The following is a 22,164-nucleotide window of genomic DNA, read 5'->3' as shown; positions in this document are numbered from 1 at the left end:
GAAGCCAATGGAGGGACGCTAAGGGATAATCGATTCTCAAAAAGGGATTAAGAGTAAAGATCGTGAAGAGAGAAAAAGAGAGAGAGAGAGAGATGAGGCAATCCTCATTGCCAGATCGCATCACACTAGTTGTGTCTGTGTAAGGAAGACGGAATATTTTAGTTTGTCCTTTACTAGATTATCTGATAAGAGTTTATTCTTTGATAATAGTCCTACAGTGTCTCATACATTCGGAGGAATTCATTCCTCTTCTGAAAAGCTTTCAGCAGAGTAGGGTTTGGCTGTCTTCAAGGTAAATTCCGCAAACATGGGATAAAAAAGGACTATTTTAGATTAAAAATTGGTGTATTTAGTGTTGAGTCTAAGAATATACTACACCAGTTGTTTATCAATTCCTACTCTCTCTCTCTCTCTCTCTCTCTCTCTCTCTATCTCTCTATATATATATATATATATATATATATATATATATAGAGAGAGAGAGAGAGAGAGAGAGAGTAGGAATTGATAAACAACTGGTGTAGTATATCTCTCTCTCTCTCTCTCTCTCTCTCTCTCTCTCTCTCTCTCTCTCTCTATATATATATATATATATATATATATATATATATATATATATATAGATATATATATATATATATATATATATAGAGAGAGAGAGAGAGAGAGAGAGAAATATTATATATTTGTTGGTGGCACCTTTGTGAAAAGAAGGTATTTCCTTATAATCAAAATTTATTTGTGCATATGAAACTATTTTTATTTCTTATAAGAATCATTTTCGTGAATTCATGTTACGACGGAAACGTTGTATTAACTTTTGTTCACATATATAGCAATAAGTCATACTATGAGAATGTTAGTGAACATACGTAATGCCAGGTGCCATCGAAAATTCTTACGCCTTCGACTGATAGAAAATAAACTGTGTGCAGTAGTCAAACATTTTTTTTTCTTCTGTTTCTAAGTTTAAGGCTTGAAAATATCTTGTGTGTACTAGACTGTCGAGGTGAATGTGTGAGAAAACAAAGAGTAACTTTCATAATTTCCTGCATAGAGCAAGAGAATTTAGTAATATTTTGAGTTCATTACAGGACAACAAACTTTCAACTACTCTATCTTTTAGACCAGACTCGATTTTCTATCAGTCACTTAAATAAGCGATATGATAAATTTCTTATCAGCAGATACACCCTCTGTCGGGGTCTAACTAGGTACACAAAATGGTCATGAGGTCGGGGGGTGGGTTTGGTAGGAGAGGCAACATCAGAGGTAGACTCCTCGATTATGATCATGTAAAATGTTGCATCTGCTTCCATAAAAATTACAAGATCTTTCATTATTAGGAACTGATGGAAAATCTTGTAGCAATCAAGCACATACATACAACTACGCAATTTCGGCCGGTGCTAGAATCACTGGGTATTAAATGGACCTGCGTAAGAACGCATTGAATTTGTGAACTCAGAATGTTGAGCCGTTGCAAAGGCTCGGGAAACGACCTGAGGGTCATCATGAAGAGGAATATGTCTTTGGTATCAGATAGCTGCTTCAATCGCCTACCGAAAGATTACGAAAGCAGTAGCTACACTACGAGATTCGTGTTCGCTTCGGTGCAAGTGAAGGACGAGAGAGAGAGAGAGGGCCGATAAACTCCAGCCCAACTGAGGTATACAAGTTTTGCCGTGGAGACCACGTCATACATTTTAGTGCAACATTAGGAAAGTTCATAGAAAGAGCCTGAGACGGGCAAATTGGCGGGTCTGGACATTTCAAGAATTGTGTCTGTATAAAGAAATACATATACCGACACGTTGCATAGCATGAGTGGTTTTGCTTGGTAAAACTTGTTTTTACTTTGAAAATCGAAACACGATAAAAAGAAAAGTTACTCCCAGCCTCTCTAAGACTTTGGTCATCCTTGTTTCATGATTTGAGTTTCATTGTCGAAATTCAGTAAAGTACAGTGGTAAAACTGTAATACTCTTAGTCTGTTCCTTGGTTCAACATATAACATTCTACCCGAACACTTGAAATATAACTCTTCATTACATTTCATTTGTTAGTTTCATCATCGAATCTTTGTACTCAACAACAGCGTCTCTGTATATAGTACACGTTTCTTTTGATCAAACCGAGTGGTGCGGACTTCTCGATAATCCGTGGGATCTTCGTTTACACGTGCGCATGCAGTACGCTGGATAGCAATTTCGTGTGTGTGTGGGTGAAAACCTGGTGAAGCGATGGTGTTGGTGGTCATAAACTAACTTGAAGTATTACGTGTTCCACTACTTCACAACTGATCGACTGAACACGATGTATCCTTTACCATTAAATTCACAGTCACGTATCTGACAACGTATTGGTGCGGCATTTTTGTATGAGAGAAATCATTACTTAACCAAAGCGCGTATGACGACTACGATAACTTCCTTTGCAGACTACGTTCATTTCTGACTACGTAAGTGGTAAAGTGCGTTGAAAAGTGGAAAAAGCAGTATAAAACTAAAGACAAACGCTGTACGTAAAAATTATGTATAATCTAATTTTCTGATTCATTAAACATAGGCAAAAGCGAAGCAAGATAGTGTGTGCAGCCCTAGAGAAAAAAACGACTAACTAACATTGATTATTCACTGGGACGTTATTTCAGCCAATCTTATATTTTTCACACATGTGGCTTTTACATTTGGTAACTGGTTTTTTTATGTTTCTTCGATGGAAAGGTTTTCTTATTCAAAACACTACTACCACTACTTTAAATAATAATAACAAGGAAATATTGAGTGGAAGAGTCAGTTTTCTTCTATCGGCTGAAGTATTATACTGTTACCGAATTTCAAAATCGAATATTATTATTATTATTATAATAATAATTATTATTATTATTATTATTATTATTATTATTATTATTATTATTATTATTATTATTATTATTCACAATGGGCATTCATCTCACATGAGTACGCAGAGTGTAGGTGTATTATTGGACCGAGCTTTGGGTCGAAAATGACCATCTCGACCACTTTCTGATGTCACTATATGGGCCCAATTAATAACAAGCAACAAGTAATACAGTATAAAAGATGAGCGATCTCAAGGAAGGGATGTCCGTGTTTAGGGGCTACGATTCTGTTCTGGACTCTGCACTGCAGCATCCCAAGAAATGAGAATGTTGTTTATACGGTCCCCTTTCTCCTGGCAAGACAACTTACTGTGACACCTGTGAGAACACTACAAAGGCAAATAGGGGTGCACCCCCAAATCACGCCCTCAATCCCACCTGCCCAGAAATGAAATCAACATTACCTTGACCAAAATGACCAGAATCGAGAGTGGTTGACGACCGATGTAAAAGGTTGTTTCGTTACTGTGTGAAGAAGGCGCCTTTATCTCAACCGCTGTTATCACAGTTAAGCTAGCAATGAAAAAATAAGATGTGACAAGCACAAAGGCGATGGCGAACAAGTGAGAAGATTAGATACTATAGTACTTCGGTTAGCTGACATACGTAAACACTCCCATTAACAGACATACTTAAAGGGAAGTGATTTATAAATTCGAACTTCAATACCAGTTCTTTCCCGTGTGTATATACTTTTTATTTTCGTGAGTTGCAAAGCACAGCCATGTATTTTGAAAGATAACATATCTATACTTTGTTCTCAACAGATACATTCTGGTGATAAGATTACATGACCGAAATCCTTTCGATTTCACCCCGTAGTGTGATGAAAAATTACCCCTGATTCAAGGATTTGAAAAAGGCATTAACGACTTGAATATGGCAGTTGAACAGGTAACTAAGCTTACTCTTTATTAGATTGATTTATATATTAATGGACTTGAACTCACCAACTACCATCTGTCTGTGCAAAAGGTACTCAAAAGTTATGTATGACAACGTAACCTAACTATCACTCAAAATACGCTATAGGTTATGTGCTTGCCTCGGGGTTTTGGTGCTATTAAAAAAAACATCAAATGCATAAATAAATTACCCTTAACAACTGTCCTGGCATCCTATCTTCGATGCATTTCCGTATTGTCGCATCGACTCGTTTACTCTATTATTAAACATTTCACTGACTCCGCGAGTAATGACTTTTCTTTTTTCAGGAGAGGAGTGTCGTCAGTGACCCAGAGTTTGTGAGATTAAGGCGCCCTAGAGTGAAGAGATCGTCCCTTGGACTTGGTACATCGAGTGGTGTTGAAGAAAATGCCGATATCATTGTAACTGAATATAATGGATCATTATCAGAGGCAAAACAGGGTATGGGATACGTGCAGAGAAGTGAAACATTTTAATGGTAGGGATAGGTATATTTTTCTGATTGCTAAATCAAGGCCTCATATAAGCCAAATTCAATGAGCAGTAAGGTAGATAGGTCGGCCTATATAGAGCTGACAGAAGCTTGTGACAAATCATTGCATCGCCTAAATCAGTGGTTCCTAAACTTGACCATACCAAGGAACACCAGATATGATGAGTGCCAGCCGAGGAACCCAGCCAATCAAAAGTTATCATTACCATACCGGGATACCCAATATAACATAGCACATTTAATTGCAGATTCCTGCACAAAGTAAGTATAAGTAAATATAAAAGAATGTCTTCAATATTTTTTTATTGTTTTAAATTCAATACAAAGTAAAGTTGATGAAAAGAGCCACGCATTTTTCTGGAGTTGAAAAAATATTAATTTTTTTCATTGTGTCGCGGACGCCCTAGAGCCTTCTCCTGGACCCCCAGGGGTTCGCCGACCCCAGTTTGGGAGCCACTGGTCTAGAGGATAATTTCTTTCCCAGTCTTTTCTAATATGCAACTTTTGCGATTTGCTTACTGAGAACTGTTAACCTGTGTATTAACAGTCCATAGATAAGCAGCTCACGGCCAATTCAACCTATTTTACCTAAGTCGAGAACGCTATGATACATAGTATGTAGGTGTATTTGATAAAAATAACCGAGACTGAAATGCTTTAGTTATCCATGAACCATGGCGCTGTTATGTAACTCGTTTTCTTTCGAAGATTGAAAGGAAAAGAAAGCGCTATTCAGAGGAAACTATTAAGGTTCGCTGTTTGGACTAAGGAGACTTGTCAATTTTTTTTTTGTAATTTCAATAGTGAATAATATATATTTAGCTAAACATCAGCTTGTTTTAAGTCCACCCGTCTAATTTTTGTAATTCTCTTGGTCTAGGTATCTACAATGACAGCCCATAGTTATTTCGGATGAAGCAATCCCCAGTTAGCATAAATGGTTTGTTGCGTAGAGGATCATTGATAAATAAATATAACAGGATTTCAGAATTACACTTTTAATCAGATTACACCCTTCGAAATAGAAATAAAAATGACTGACAACTGGTTTTATAGGCCCTCTATAATGTTCACTTCCTGAATGGCTATTACGAATACGATTCACTTACCCTCCATTTCTTGACAGATGAAGGGGAAGAAGTATTATCATGCCCTTTGGAACAAAATCACCAGGGAAAGAAGTTGCTTCACGTGATGGTGGCTTTGCCAGTCGATTACATTTTCTCCATGATTTTCGTCCAAGACCAAGTTATGCTGAACGTATACGAAGCCAGGAAGACATCAGGTACATTGTTTCTTTCCCTTATGTGTTAACTTTAGAATTCCTAGTGATATTTACCTTTTCAAATGACCTAGGACTGGCATAAAACTTGACGATTACTATATAAGATTAACAGATTATTAGAGACTGTCAGGGTAATTTTGTCTGTGGGGTGAACAGGATTTGAAGCAAATTTGGGGGAGGGGGGGGGGGGAGGGTGGACGAATTTTAGCCTATTTCTGTATAAGGGTAAATGGATCTGAGTACTGTATTCTGAAACAAAACACAGTAGCACGTTCCTTGAAAGTTCAGGGTACCATTTAAGTAGCATACTGTAAAACAGAAATAGGCCTATAGATTACCAATATTATACATCTGCATCTATTATACATCTGCATCAAATAGCAAGGAAACAGCTTTAACGTATACAGTGTAACCGAACAAGTAGACTAATGCACTTACATGCTTCTGTTCTCAAGTGTTTTTGCCACTTGGAATGTTTTCTTTCATCAGAAAGTTCGCTGAAATCGTAACCACAAATTTTGACTTTAGATGTGGTGAGCGGACCGTGGTCAGAGGACCAGGAGACCGGTCATATGAGCCGTCAGGTGACCTACACGATGTCTTTGAATCTGGCCAGTTTCGGGTCGAAGACATCTTACGTCGTTGAAAAGCAGGTAACTATGATGCACTGCTTGTCAGACTTCCACTTACTTTGCAAATTCATGCGCAGCAAAGATATACACAATTCTGATGTACTATATCTGGCTCACTTAAGGTGGATTCTTGGGTGAGGCCTGTGCCTGCTAGACTTTTGTTTGGCGGCCGCTGATTGGCTGGAAGCTGCCTACCTCCCGGTACCAGCCAATCAGCGGCCGCCAAACAAACGTCTCGTAAGCATAGGGCTCGTCCAAGAATCTACCTTAAGTGAACTAACTATAGTCACGCGCGCACACACATATATTATGTATATATATATATATAATATATATATATATATATATATATATATATATATATAATAATATATATATATATATATATATATATATATATATTATTATATATATATATATACATATGTATATGTATATGCAAAATACATAAGCAGACACGTAATAACCATGTTAATATTATATATATATATATATTCTATATATATATAATATATATTATATATATATATATAATATATAATATTATATAATATATATATATATATATAGTATATAAAGTATGGTTATTACGTGTCTACGTACTTATCTATATTGATTTTGTCTTATTCCTTTAACAACTGGCTAACATTATAAATGCTTATAATTGCTATACTAAACTAAATACCAAATTCATGTTTCTGTCTCTATTTTAAGATTATTCACTCATGTTCAAAATCACATTAGAATGAATATTGTTGAATATTTATGAAGCTAATGGAACCCTGTCCCATTACAATTTAAAGTGTAAAATTGGGATATTAATAATCTTACCGTTAGGAGTTTAAGAAAATATTTGTGAGTTTGCCATTAGACTAATTTATAGACTTAACTAAGAATTTTGTTTTAATTACTTGGTCTGGCTCACAGAAATAATTCATAGTTGCTAAGTCTCATATAAAATGCATTTTATTAACTACATTTGCAAAAATAAGGAAATAAGTGGGAGAGAAGCTTTCAGGGCCTTTCAAATAAGAATAATTCACAAAAGCACTATTTCAGTAGCAAGCTTTCGTGACTTACCGTGGCTTTTCATTTAATGAGAATCTCTCTCTCTCTCTCTCTCTCTCTCTCTCTCTCTCTCTCTCTCTCTTCTCGTTGGACCTTCATGCAACAGTGCCCTTATCATACGCACGGCTATTTAGAAAATTAAAATTTTCAACTAAAATAAAAAAAAAGTTGCACGAGTCCTTATTTTTTTTCGAAAGTGTGGAGAAGGACATTTTAGGTTAAGACGGGCTTATACCGGCACTTATCTTTTTCCAAAGTTTTTAAAGGGAAAAAGATTCATGGTGTGGGCCTCTGGATTCGCCCAATCAACGGGGATAGTATAGATTTCCTGTCAAACTTCCAATGATGGACTATGTTCGTTGGTCTAAAAAGGTCTCCAGAGCCGATCAATTATTTTGCTGAAAAAGGTCAGCATTGCATCCTCACTTAATTCATGTGGAGGGAAGTTTGAAGGCGTCCTACAAGATTTGGCGCCAAAAAGTTGAAGGTAATTCTTGAGGAATTCATAATTGAAAATATCCGTTTCTGCAGAAGCCTCTCATTCTTATAGAAAGTTAAGTCAGAGGAATACAGCAGTAGACAGAAAAAGGAGTTACTATTAATATATTGATAAACTAAGATACCTTAATGCTAACCGAGAGAATGTTCAGAAGGTTAACTCCTTACGCACATATTTCATCACGTTAAAAAAAAAAAAAAAAAAAAAAAAAAAAAAACAGTTCAAAGTAATTTTCAAAGGATCAAGTAACTCATTTTACCTCCCTGAGCATCACAGACCTAGACTTTCAAATGGAACTGTTGAAAGTATTCTTTGTTTTACAATCGAATTTTTTTTTTCTCCTGCGAAGAGTACAGTATAAACATGATAAATACGGCTCAGACAAGATAAGTTAGTGCTTTCTGATAGGTAAACTAGTGTCAATTATTACAAAATAAACGTTCAGAAGTTTAACGTGTAGGCCTACGTCATATCAAACCTAATCACTGAACATTTAGAACAAAACGTCCTGGTTCTCTGGTCAAAGATGTATCTAAAATCATCATTCCTAAAGCTATTATCATGAAGAATTAAGCCTATCTTGCCAGGGAACTTTAACTTCAAGCTCATTTACGAGATGGACGTATGAATAGTTAGGCTAACTCATATACCAGTCTCATTCAGCGGCCAATTTCTTTGGTTCATCATCACAACAAACTATAATGGTGTCACTGCAATACTTGCTAAGTACTTGCCTGACAACATTTTGCCACGATGACAATTGAGCTTCTTGTACAAAAAGATGGAGACGTGTGAGAGCATCTACGTAGGGGAAGGAATTTCATTCCTTTTACTGTACCTACGTTCCTATTCTCTTTCTTTCATCTTACATTCTGCCCTTTCCTAGCAATTGTTTCAACATTATTCTCAGCTCTGATTAACGTCATAGGTCCCAACGCTTGGCCTTTGGCCTAAATTCTGTATTTCTTTGTAATTACATATTTTGCGTTTCATTTTTATTCGGTTTCGTCACTTGTTTTCAAATACGTGAAGTCTGCTTCATTTCAATCCCCTGTTTGGGTGGATGGTTCGTTGTTCACAGCTGTGCTAGGATGGCTAATAGATTATTATATATATATCTATATATATATATATATATAGATATATATATATATATATATATATATATATATATATATATATATGATATATATATATATATATATATATATATGTAAGTTCATGAATGAACAGCTGAAAGCCGGTAGTGTTTCCGACAGCAAACATAGCAAACTAGTTTCTCCTCGTGACCTTACGTTTAATTACTCGTATTCCTGTGTACAATTGAATGAATTCTCGATTTCTAACCATCTCATTCTGATTCCATAGGAATCGATTCTTTCCCTTTTCGCCTATGTCGTAGTAACTTTGTCTTTGCCTGGTGATCACACTAACACTTTCATATATATATATATATATATATATATATATATATATATATATATATATATATATGAAAGGGGAAGGAATTTCATTCCTTTTACTGTACCTACGTTCCTATTCTCTTTCTTTCATCTTACATTCTGCCCTTTCCTAGCAATTGTTTCAACATTATTCTCAGCTCTGATTAACGTCATAGGTCCCAACGCTTGGCCTTTGGCCTAAATTCTGTATTTCTTTGTAATTACATATTTTGCGTTTCATTTTTATTCGGTTTCGTCATTGTTTCAAATACGTGAAGTCTGCTTCATTTCAATCCCCTGTTTGGGTGGATGGTTCGTTGTTCACAGCTGTGCATAGGTGGCTAATATATATATATATATATATATATATATATATATATATATATATATATATGTATATATATATATATATATATATATATATATATATATATATATATATGTAAGTTCATGAATGAACAACTGAAAGCCGGTAGTGTTTCCGACAGCAAACATAGCAAACTAGTTTCTCCTCGTGACCTTACGTTTAATTACTCGTATTCCTGTGTACAATTGAATGAATTCTCGATTTCTAACCATCTCATTCTGATTCCATAGGAATCGATTCTTTCCCTTTTCGCCTATGTCGTAGTAACTTTGTCTTTGCCTGGTGATCACACTAACACTTTCATAGGCCCATGCCATATTTGCAAGCCTCAGTCGATTCAATTTTTTCAAAATATTCCCTTAGCCTGTTTGAACCAAAGTCTTCTTTTTCTTGTGACGGGGTATATATATATAATATATATATATATATATATATATATATATATATATATATATGTATATATATATATATTATATATAATACACACACACACACACACATATATATATATATACATATGCCAACACAAGAGAACTTTAGCCTTGCTTTTGAAGGCACATGTAGACAGACTATGTGCTAAAGTTGAGTTTTCACATTCGCAGACAGCCTTTATCATCCGACAAATTATTTCGGCTCCAGTAGGTAGTGGATGACTCCACATACACGCACACACACACACAGACCATTCCATTTTGTCACCTCCGAATCACGACGAATGGTGCAGTGCTTGCCTCACGTATGTTATGTGAGGATCACAACTACTCTGCCGCCAATGAGTCCACCCAGCTGTGAGCTAATTTGAAAGTTCACCAGATTGTAGTTACGTCTTATAATTTATGATTAATTATGGATAAAATATTGTGGCATATTTCACTATTGGCCCTCTGAGTTTAATGACCAAGGAGTGATTAGTTACCATGTGATGTCAATTACGTGATAGAATAATGTTCTGCTAGTAATATAGACATTTTTAGTATTTGAAGACAGAATATTTAAGACAATCACCTCTAAGACTTTGGGCCTCTGCCGGCGTAACGTTATTTTCCACCAACCATGGCAGTCGGACGTCTACGTTGGTTGGACGAGTCCCAAGGTCCAAACCAGGTCCCTGAATCTCTTTAATCACCACACGAGTTTGAGTTAGGTGCCCGTGCTGGCATAAGGTGTGTCTAATCCAATCAGCCAATTATGGCAATCAATTAGTAATCGTTAAATTCCTTTGATGATCTTAGTCATTATGTGCAATCCTGGTAACCACTTTCACTAAGCATAATTACCCTTCAGCAGGCGACCTTAGTATTCGGGAGGGTACGTTGACCCTCGGAGTTGTTCAAGCTTTCTCCTGCTAACCTTGGTGTTTTTTAATTAGTCTTTACCTTCGTTAGACGATGAGCTCAACAATTTGTCATTAATTCTTTCTTTATTAATTTTTCTCATAATACCATCGTTCTCACAATCTCATGTATGATTGAGCATGTTACTGTCTACTTTGTACACTCCGTGTATATGGCCTGGAGCTGAAAATAAAATTTATTATTATTATTATTATTATTATTATTATTATTATTATTATTATTATTATTATTATTATTATTATTATTATTGCTGTTGTTGTTGTTGTTGTTGTTGTTATCAACCAAGAGAGAAGTGAGACTAGATCAATCTTCAATATAAATTGGGACCTGTAATCAATGGTCATTTTCCGATCATCACAGCAATGAAAGAAATCTAAACTTTTAGTTATTTTCTCCCACGGGACTCATGCGGTATCAGTTAGTCTGAGACTGTGACGTACAGTGGATGCATTATTGAAAGGAAATCCCTACTCTTTTTTTTTTACCCGTATATAACGTAAAAATAATGAGTTAATTGAAACTCAGCCTGGCCTCGCTTTTTCTCGCTTCCCTTAAGGAGCATTTTAAAAGTAGTGAGTTTTCATTTGCTTCGACAGAGTGTCTGAAACTTAAGATAATATGAATAAGTTTCTAACATTGCAATTTTCATAGAAATAAAAATGAATCCTTTTTAACATTCATCGTATTATATTTTTTCATTTATTTAGATACTGAACTACCGGTCTGCTGCTAATTATTTTATTTCTGGAAGTTATAATCACAGGGCAACTAATGTTGCTTTTCAGAGCTCCTAGACTTCTTTTTCATTTTCCTTCAAGCAGATGCAGTTTCAGAGCTGTCAAACCTTTGTAAATGGTCTACTGTCCTGTAGCTAAAATTACAGAGCAAACTAAATCTCTGCTAACGATATTAATTTTGTATTATTGTGTTCTTTCCGTTAGTTATAATTACAGAGCTATTCATCCCGTAGAGATGGATTTCTTCTCGGTGTTTGCTGTTATAGATACTAATCCTCTGGTGTTTCCTTTTCAGTGGTCACAATTGCAGACCCATTTACCCTGTATTAAAGATTCTCATTCCAGTCGTCACGGTTGCTAAGCCACTGATGCCCTATTGATGGTTTCCATTCCAGTGGTTACAGTACAGCCAGGCTGGACAGTGTTACGTGGTGGCAACGGAAGTCGTCAATAACGGAATCCCTTATGGTGACTCGTTCTCAATCCTATGCCATTACTGCCTCATCAGGGAGCCAGATGGAAGAACGAAAGTCACTGTCTGGACTCTCGTCAAGTATAAGAAGGCTATCTGGGGAGTCGTTAAGGGTGAGGCGAAGTTCTCTACGAATAGTCAATTAAAAGTACCGCGCGGGCGTTGATCAATTAGTTATCATCCGAGTCTCAGGCTCAAACATTAATGCGTTGTTCGTAGCTTATAATAGTAACACGACTTCAAGGTCCGGTGGCTTTTAATCTTTCAGTTACTGGCTATTAATATGTAATTTGTATGCTCTGTTGACATGAAATCAATCTGAATAAAAACTTCATTTTCGCATAACGTATGTGCTATTAGACAGTCTGTGTTGTTTTTCAACACATCTGATGGACTTAGGTGTACGCTTCTTCACAGGTATGCTGGAAAAGAGCGCTTATAACGGAGTGGAGGCTTTCCAAGCAGAGCTGCTCTCTCAAATTACCTTGGTCGTCGAGAGATCGGAAAGGAAAGGCAACAGACTTCCACCAGCTTCTCGATCCAAGACGCATGCTCGGTCCTCCTCCTATGGATACAAGAGGCAAAGAGCGCAAGGTCATTTTATCTCTTAATTTTCTTCATATAAAGAATTAGCAATAACATACACACACCGTAAAGGTATTTGAAGGACCTAATACTGTGGAAGTTTTCTGTGCCGTGAGTTCAGATTCAACAGTGAAACGATGAACTGGGCAGTGAATATTGTCCGGTTTTTCCCCGTCCACCCCATGTTAGAGGTAACTGGGTGTCTAGACGTATATGTAAGTTTTATTTATATACATTAGCGTACCCATACAGTAAAAAATATGACGGTATTAGTATAAGAGCGAGTCGAAATGGCAAGTCCTGATTCTAGGGACGTTACAAAAGTAAGTTCATTATGCATACGTACTTATATATAGGCATCACTTAAGGCTCTTTGTAAGTCCCTTCGGCCCCTAGCTGCAACCACTTTCATTCCGTTTACTGTACCTCTGTTCACGATCACTTTCTTCCATCTTACTTTCCACCCTATCCTAACAGTTGTTTCATAGTGCAACTGAGAGGTTTTCCTCCTGTTACACCTTCCAATCTTTTGCTCTCAATTTCCCTTTCAGTGCCGAATGACCTCAAAGGTCCCAGCGTTTGGCCTTTGGCCTAAATTTTATATTTCATTCCATTCCACTAGAGAGATTGGCCAGCACCAAGCTTGACAACTGTAAATCTAAATGACGACTATCGTAGTTACATACGGAAATAATAGACATATCGATGTAAATTATAAAGAGGAATTTATAGACGCTGATGACTGACTACTCAGTTTTTTTCTCCTCAGGAGCTGCGACAAAGGACACCGTCGTTGAAGATTCCAATTCTTCTTGCAGCCTGTGGATAACCATATCGATGATAATGGCTTTTGTGATGCTCATTCTTAGTAATTATATTCTGTACAACAAACTCAACACCTTGGAAATGCGTTCTGAGCAGAGGGCGTTGCAATCCAAAACGAATAGGTAAGTTTAAGGTAAATGTGTTTGTCTGCTCTTCCAAAGATGATGTTGGTATGACTGAGTGTGACACGAAAAAAAAAAATGATTAGCCAATGCATACATGGCCTAGGAATGGAAAGAGAGTGGGAATAATATCTGGTAGAGTTTGATTCTGAGCCTGCCTGGGTTTTGCAAGAATGAAAAGGTGTTGTGCAGAGTGGTCTTAATGTAAAAGTGAGTGATGGCAGATGATGTAGTTGGTTCGTGTAGAGTGACTGATGTGAAAGTGTAGTTTCTTGTGAAGATGCGTCTAGAAAAGGGCCTAATTGTTGGGGATACGCAGTTTTCCCAGAAAAATACCTGTTAGTTGAGAACAGGAAGGGACAGATAAATCCAGCCTTCTTTTAGGAATGAAGTGTGGTTGTTGAATGTGAGTACATTGAAAATATGAATTATATTGAAACTAATAGTTTACGTAGTCTTTATGGAGTAGAGAAGATGAACAGATGAAAATGGTATGCCTATGGAGAAATGATTTATAGTTACAAAGCTTTGATGGGAAAAGGAGAGCGACACCGAGAGATGTATTGGCTTGAGGAGATGTTACTAAGGAACGAGTTTCCTGTTCAGTAAACGTGAGAGTATTTATACAAGACAGAGGTGAGTATCGCAATGTGTGCATATATAGATAGTGACGTGCTGCTATGAATCTTTTGAGTGGACATATGAAGTGGAATATTTTGTGGAAGCTGTTTGCTCAGCTACCTTACCCCAGATTTGACAATTATGATTACCCAATTAAGAAAATGTCAAAACATCTTTAGCACATATATATATATATATATAATATATATATATATATATATATATATATATATATATATATAGAGGAGAGAGAGAGAGAGAGAGAGAGAAAGAGAGAGAGATGAAGGAGGAGAGAGACGAGAGAGAGAGAGAGAGAGAGACGCGAGGAGAGAGAGAGAGAAAGAGAGAGAGAGAGTAGAGAGAGAGGAGAGTTAGAGAGGAGAGGGGGGGGATACAATCCACAATGATGTAAAATCCCTCTGTAATTTAAAATGTATATATTTCTTGTACAGGAACTTATATAGTTTTCAACCATCAGCTGTGAACAAGACCACAGCTGATGGTCGAAGGCTATAAGTTCCTGTACAAGAATATATATTTGAAACTACAGAAGGATTTTACATCATTGTGGATTGTACCCCCATTTATTTATAGGTACGACATAGTATACCTAGCGTCTGCATATATATTATATTATAATTATATATATATATATAGATATATATATATATATATATATATATATATATATGTGTGTGTGTGTGTGTGTGTGTGTGTGTGTGTGTGTGTGTGTGTCTGTCTGTCTGTGTGCCCATGTTTTTGTGCTAGTTTTGTCGCAAGTACGTGTGGTTGAATAAGTAAATGCCCACCTAGTTATGTCTCTTTTGCTCACTGTCTCTCTTGCATGATTATTGGCTTCATTGTTCGATTTCCTATTTCCAAAGTTCGTTCACTATAATGTAAACATCTCTCGTGAGAGCTCCGTTTGCTTCGTGATTTAGGTCGTCCAGTTCGAACCCTTGGTCTGAGTTAGGCTTTCGTGAGACTGGAAACGACACAATTCTGGAGCATAATCCAGAATTCAAGGAATTGATTATAATGAAAACTAGTCAGAAAGTGATGTTTAGTAATTGGGATATCAACTTCTGACCAGTGTATATATATTCTTATTTATATATTTAGCCTCAAAATTGTCTAGAAGTTTTTGTTTTTTTAGCCTTTTGGCAATTATTGATCAAAACCCATAGCGGGGTAGTGACGTCAGTGCAACTGCGAGGTTCAGCATCGCCACTTGGTTTCAAGACACTGCATTTCAGATCGCCTTTATCATACATTCTTTTTTTTTTCCGTGTACCGTATCTTAAACGACCTTTTCTACCTCAGGTTCGATGCCAGCAAATCATTCGAAGACAGACAGAGCTTCCCGCTGCTCCACGAAGAGATTCAGAGCGATCAGATGCAAACTTGGAAGGCAACTGTTCAAGAGGCCAGCCAGAGGCTACTGCAGGTAAAGCTTCACTCTTAGCTTTTGCCTTTTTATTTTTGTTATATTTGCTTTTATAACTGGATGGAAATGGGTTTATTATTATCTTTCGAATTTATTATTGCTCAGATACAGTCCAGAAATGAGTACATCACACACACATACATGCACACACACACAGATATATATATATATATATATATATATATATATATATATATATATATATAAACGCACAGTATACCTATGTGTATGAGTGTGTGTATCTATACTTGCATCGCATAAATATTATGCAAGAACAAGTACAAACACACACACATTTATATATTTTAAGTGGTTATCAAAAAGCGAAAGATGGCGACTGTAATTATCCTATGTCTTGTTGTCCTGCCTCAGGCTTCTCCCTCTTCATATTGCATGAAATGAACATTTTCCACATAATCATCTTTTTAACATTGTAAATGGTCTAATATGTTTCGTTCATGGGATGAGGTGGCGAGGCCCTCTCCCCATCCATTTCATATTCATGAACGTCCCGATTTTCTGGCGTGATCAATTTAAGGTCATGATGGGTAGCAGGATAATTTAATCCATTTTCTGTTGAATGGAAAGTGGCGGATACAGGACTAAGATGAAAATAAGCTCTAAGTATATACTTATAGATTTAATGCCGGGATCACGTGACCATTTCAGACGCAATTAGGTCTAAATCGGAATCTGGATATTCTCGAGACTTTCTCCAGCCTTTGCTGATCTAGGCCCTTTCGTCACATAAAGGTAGAACCCATGGCAAAATTAGACTTCCCTGTACGCCCTATTATGATAATTTTGCTAATTATAGGTTTCAGTCAGCTTTCTTTGGCTACTGGAGCCCCTCTCCTCGAGAGTAACGACAACGAAATTGGCCAGTGATTACTCTCGTACAGTGTCTGGGGGATTTACTGAGGTTAGGCTATAAATAAAACCGAAAATGCAGGAGGGGTGGGAATCACGATCGCTTTCATTTATTTATTGCTTTTATTTAATTGTTTATTGTAATTTAGGCCTTCTCAACGCTTTGCTATCGAAATTTCCACTTGGATATAACTGATAGGTTCCAAAAATATTATGCTAATACTTTTGCTAAGAATAATGTAATTCCGTTTTATTGTAATAATTTCATTGTGATACAGTCGGTATTCCACGATCTTTCCCATTATGTTCCACAAAATAATGTCATCTCTGTTGCTAAACCGCCTGTGGTTAGATCGATTGATTCTATCATGCATATGCTTATGCATATTCTTTGGAAATTTGAATTTCAAGTCAGTGGCCCCTGTGGGCTTCTTCCATATGAATGGTGTTCATCTTTTGAATAATGTGCAATACAATACAGTACCATCAAGTACATTAGAACCCTTCATTTTACTAGGAAACATTGACATCCTACAGATCATCAACCTTATGAATGTATTCAACCCCAGCTGATAAATCTTAGAAAATATTAAACTTGGGTGTCTCTTGACAGCATAGCAAAAAGGGAATCATTGTTGTAACAAGATCGAACATGTGAACTTTGACATGACAATAAGGCCATCATACCAAATATAAGTTGTGTTGACTAGCATCAGAGTTTCAAGGAGTTGCAAGGATTAGGATGTCTCAAAGACTTGTTAGTCCATCCGAGGAGACATCGTGTGCTTACTTATCTGAAGGAGCAGGTTTTACTGTGCATTCACATTGTCCGAATGATTTTGTCTAGCTTTCTTTTAAACTCTTCCACACTGTTGCTGTCTACAACTTCTGGTGGCAGTTTATTCCATGTGTCACATATCTTGTATGTAAAGAAGTTACTACAATGGGATGTGTTGTATCTCGTCAGTTCTAGTTTCCATCCATTATTTCTTGTCTGGTTTTCGTTTAACGTAAATAGGTTACTGTCTCCTTTTGTTATGCCTTTCAGTATTTTGAATGTTTCTATTTGTTGTCCTTGCAATCGTCGTGTTTCTAAGCCACACATGTTCAGGCTCTCTACTTGTCTTTGGTAGCCTTTATTTGCCTGATGGATGGAATTAACTTTGTGCTCCTTGTAATCTATTTATGTCCTTTCTTAGAGATGGTGACCAAAACTGTACTGCTATTCAAGATGAGGTCTAACTATTGATGTGTAGAGCTGCAGCACCGTTTCCTTGTCTCTGTATTTGAACTGCCTCTTTATGTATCCCGCTGGTTCTGTGCCTTCTTTTCAGCTTTTATGCACTGTTTTGTGGATTTTAAGTCATTGGTAATAATGACTCCAGGGTCCTCTTCTTGTTCTACGCAAACTTATATATCGAAAATATTGCACATGTCGGTGTGTTTAGCAGAGAGAGAGAGAGAGAGAGAGCGGTGGGGTGTGTGTTTATAATCGATATCATGTGAGTAACCTTCGTCTCGTGTTAGCACTTGAGACGGATCGATAGTCAGGTGAGACAACGTCTCCAAGCCAGGTCTCGAGAGCTTTTAACTCACTTTGCAAGAGACATTCGAGACATCGAGGAGACATCCGAGATGTTGTTCGATATGATGAGCTAAAAACAACAGCGCCTCACTCGAATACACAAGAGCGAACATTTCACCGAACTCTTAATCACTTTGGTTGCATGGGAATCATCTCGAGACATCATGACTTGTGAATTGTATGTTGTTTTGACCCAGCTGCATTTCTGAATATCCGATTATTTAGGCTATTCGTCTTCTTCTGTCGTTATTGATTTGTATGCTTGTTTTTTACCAGTTTCATTTAAGGATAATTTTATTATTTCGTCGCTTCTTTTTTCACTTATTCCTTTGGACCCACCTGAGGAATCCTGATAGTTTCATGAATGTGTAATTATATAACATCTGTAACCTTTTATCTGACCCTGGTCTTTGACTGATGTAAACTTCATCAGCATATGATGACCTTACATGACGATGACGAGTAAGCTATTTCATTTGTATAAGCCCACCAAAACTGTAAATACTTATCTACATACACCTACAATACCATAGAATAGAAATTTGTTGTTAACCTGTCTTCTTTCCATTCTGATCAGTGTTCAGGGCTGCAGAAGAAGCATCTGCCGAAGTACACGGGTTTCCCCCAGGGCAGTTCCGTTTTATGGGCTCTTAAATCCTTAGGGCGCTGTCATATTACAGCGAGAAGACTTTCATGTACATATGCGATTTTGATTTCAACATGTCCGTATTTTCATATATACTAGATATATATGCGTGTATATATATTGTATATATGAACATATACATATATGTATGTATGTATGTATGTATGTATGTATGTATGTATGTATGTATGTATGTATGTATGTATGTGTATATATATATACACACACATATATATATATATATATATATATATATATATATACCAAGACAAGAGGGCTGTGGAAACAGACTGGTACATAAAAAAGATCTTTATTCATGCCGACGTTTCAAGGCAACAAGTCTCATTTTCATTACTATTCTTTCATTACAGCTTTGAAAATGAAACTTGTTGTCTTGAGACGTCGGCACAAATAAAGATTTTTTTTTTTATGTACCAGTCTGTTTCCACTGCCCTTTTATCTTTGTGTATATATATATATATGTATGTATATATATGTATGTAATATATATATATACACACACATACACACTTATATATATAAGTGCGTGTAAATATATATATATATATATATATATATATATATATATATATATATATATATATATATATATATATATGTGTGTGTGTGTGTGTGTGTGTGTGTGTGCGTGCGTGTTCCTTATACCGTTGTTGCTCGAGAAGCAAAATTACAAATCTCTAGTGCCGGTTAGTACTAGGGAGGGCAACTAACTTGTAAGGTTAGCCGCTGTCGGCACATAAACCCCTTCAACATCCATGTTAAGGGGCGTGAGACTAACAGCCTCTACCCCAAAAATGGCAAGTTGAAAACCGGAAGGTGCTGCTGAGCTGTCCGTGGTAAGCTGTTGATTTATGTACAAATTCAAGTGCTGATTTCGTAAAACCATTCTAAGAATACCTTCCCATCTGGAGATAAGGTATCTATCCCATCAACCTTGGCTCCCATTCGTGCAAGATAAGTCTGACCATGCTATTGCCTCAGTGCTAGTGACTGTCTTATTGAAGATGCATACCAAAATTAACAGAAGATTTTGTCCTTCTCGCTTATAATTTTTTTTTTTATTGAAAAGCCAACCTTCTCTAGGATGGAGGCTCTATTTAAAATTTTGCTTCATCTCAGATCCAAGAATCGTTAGAGTTGACGTTGAAGAACATCAGAGAAAATGAAGAGGCCGTATACTCCACTCTGCAGAAGTACCGTGACGGGACGACTAAGACTTCGGAGAAGGGCGAAGAGAACGGTGCTGAGAAAACAAACACAGAGCGGACGCCCCCTACCGAAGGAACCACTTGACATAGTTGATAAATGGAATGCAGTATGTTCATTGCCATATTTAAGGTTTTCTGAAAAGATGAATGATTCTGGTACAGTATTCATTATTATTTCACCTTTCGAATTTAGCTTTCCCGACCAGTTGCCCAAATCGTTTGATATCTCACTTTCGTGACGAAATATTAAAGGAAGTGTTTTAAAACAAGTTTCAACTTTGCTCATTTTCTTAATGATCGCCTGATCATCTCATTGTAGCGTAATCTTGGGTAGTAAAGAGATATCTAATCAAAACGTTATTTCCCAAATCACTCTCGATGTTCTTCGTTGAGAAATATTTATGATATCAAAGATAATGCATTCATTCAGAGAGTTTGCCACGCCTTCCTCACCAGCATAACTTGTTTTGTTACTAGCATTCCGACTACGTCCAAATAGGAAACCAGGACTTAAAGGCGTCAGAGTATTATTAAATTCCTTAGAACTGTTTTATTCACTTCTGAAAGTATAAAGCCGCTATCTAAGATTTATCCAGTGCTGAAATAAAGCCTGAATGGACAAGGGAAACGGAAGTTCTGTTCGTATTCATGGAGCCATACCTCCTCCCGAGGATAATTGTTTGAATAATATTCTTATTTCCCCAACAAAATAAATCAATAAATTACCTTGCCCGAGATCGGCTCACTCATCAAAGAATTCTCTGTTAGCCCCAAGTACAGGTGGACTTTGGGGGTGGTGGTATGGGAGTGATCCACGAACCCAGCAAATACGAGCTGTGCACTGCAACATTCAGCAACGGCGCCACTCTGGATGACAGGACCTTTCAAATGTGGGCAGTGGAGTAGACACACACACACACACATACACACACACACACACACACACACACACACACACATATATATATATATATATCACATGCATCGAGCTACAAATGTCCTTTAATATCCAATTTGTGCTACCTCGGAATCAATATATTTTCCTATGGGAATGTTTTAGTTGGTAATAATTTCGTCCTCTCCAGGGTTCGAACCAGCGCCCAGCGGACAGAGGAGAATTCAGGACTTCAGTGAAGTTATCGATTGGGCCAACAAGTGAGGACAATTGTAGCTCGATGCATGTATATGAATCAAGGTGATGTGATAAAAATTCATATATATGTTATTTGTGTGCGCCTGTGTATACACGTTCGGATGTGGGTTCGAATCTGCTACAGACATAAGAATTTCTTCATATTCTTTTGTTTGAATCTTAGGCTTTGTGATGACAAGCACATCCAGAAAGTTTGAAGAATTCGAGAAGTTAAGAAGGCATTGTGGTTATCACAATTATGCACACACATTATATATGTATAGTATATATTATTTGCGCGTTAAATTCTTCGTTTTATTCGGAGAAATTGAGAATAAAAGAAGTTTAACGGCACGAGGATTTACGCTTCGCGAACTCGTCATCCTTACTATGCCCTAGTTTCTGTAGCTCCAACGTAGCCTCCTCTGTTGGCATGTATTTATTTATCGTGTTTTTCTCCGAAACCACTCTCTTGGCCTTTAGTTCTTTTCTGGTGTATTTTGATAACTAGCTAGGTTAGCCTCGCTTCATAGTACTCTGATGAAGATATTTTAACATGCATTCTACTTATTGTTGCAAAACAAGAGCATCTGTGCTGTAAATTTTTACAAGAAGAAGTGGTATGATACGCTAGAGCTGGCGCGCGATTAGGTTTTGCTCAAGTTTTGCACCGGAAATTGTCGGAGGATTAAAATAAAGATGGCCAGGTCATGGCACACTTATGCCGACGAAAGGCTTATTTTCCTAGCGAACGAATCTTATCTTAGGTCACTTATGTAGATTCTCTCAATTGAGGACTTTGCTGATCACCAAGTCATCATACACTTGAAAGTAATCTGGAGTTTAGTTTCAAGGTCGAGAATTTCAAATATTTCGTATTTCATTTTTTGCAACATCAGAATGAGTGATTTATCTCAAGA

At 36.7% G+C, this 22,164-nt stretch overlaps 2 protein-coding genes across 8 annotated transcripts in view; one reads left to right on the top strand and one right to left on the bottom strand.

The window, feature by feature from the left end:
* LOC135226303 (uncharacterized) overlaps window positions 1-3,385 on the bottom strand; it is a 36,848-nt gene extending 33,463 nt beyond the window's left edge. The window contains exon 1 of the mRNA XM_064265754.1: window positions 3,310-3,385. The gene's annotated coding sequence lies outside the window, so the exon portion shown is untranslated. The remainder of the gene's footprint in view (window positions 1-3,309) is intronic.
* LOC135226322 (protein Aster-C-like) lies at window positions 1,253-20,273 on the top strand. 7 transcript variants are annotated; one of them, XM_064265775.1, is made up of 10 exons: window positions 1,253-1,272; window positions 3,673-3,799; window positions 4,120-4,273; window positions 5,452-5,610; window positions 6,139-6,263; window positions 12,106-12,295; window positions 12,600-12,776; window positions 13,537-13,714; window positions 15,659-15,782; window positions 20,024-20,273. In XM_064265775.1, the coding sequence occupies exons 2-10, from the start codon at window positions 3,785-3,787 to the stop codon at window positions 20,195-20,197; spliced, it is 1,296 nt and encodes a 431-aa protein (XP_064121845.1). In that variant the 5' UTR covers window positions 1,253-1,272; window positions 3,673-3,784; the 3' UTR covers window positions 20,198-20,273. The 7 variants fall into 7 exon arrangements, with proteins under 7 accessions (XP_064121845.1, XP_064121827.1, XP_064121862.1 ...); XM_064265757.1 differs by lacking the exon at window positions 1,253-1,272 and adding an exon at window positions 1,511-1,669; XM_064265792.1 differs by lacking the exon at window positions 1,253-1,272 and adding an exon at window positions 1,741-1,761.
* Window positions 20,274-22,164: the final 1,891 nt, after the last annotated feature.

This window comes from Macrobrachium nipponense, chromosome 20, assembly GCF_015104395.2.
Source record: "Macrobrachium nipponense isolate FS-2020 chromosome 20, ASM1510439v2, whole genome shotgun sequence".
NCBI classification, from domain to species: Eukaryota; Metazoa; Arthropoda; class Malacostraca; order Decapoda; family Palaemonidae; genus Macrobrachium; species Macrobrachium nipponense.
This window is presented reverse-complemented; position numbering and strand designations above follow the sequence as displayed.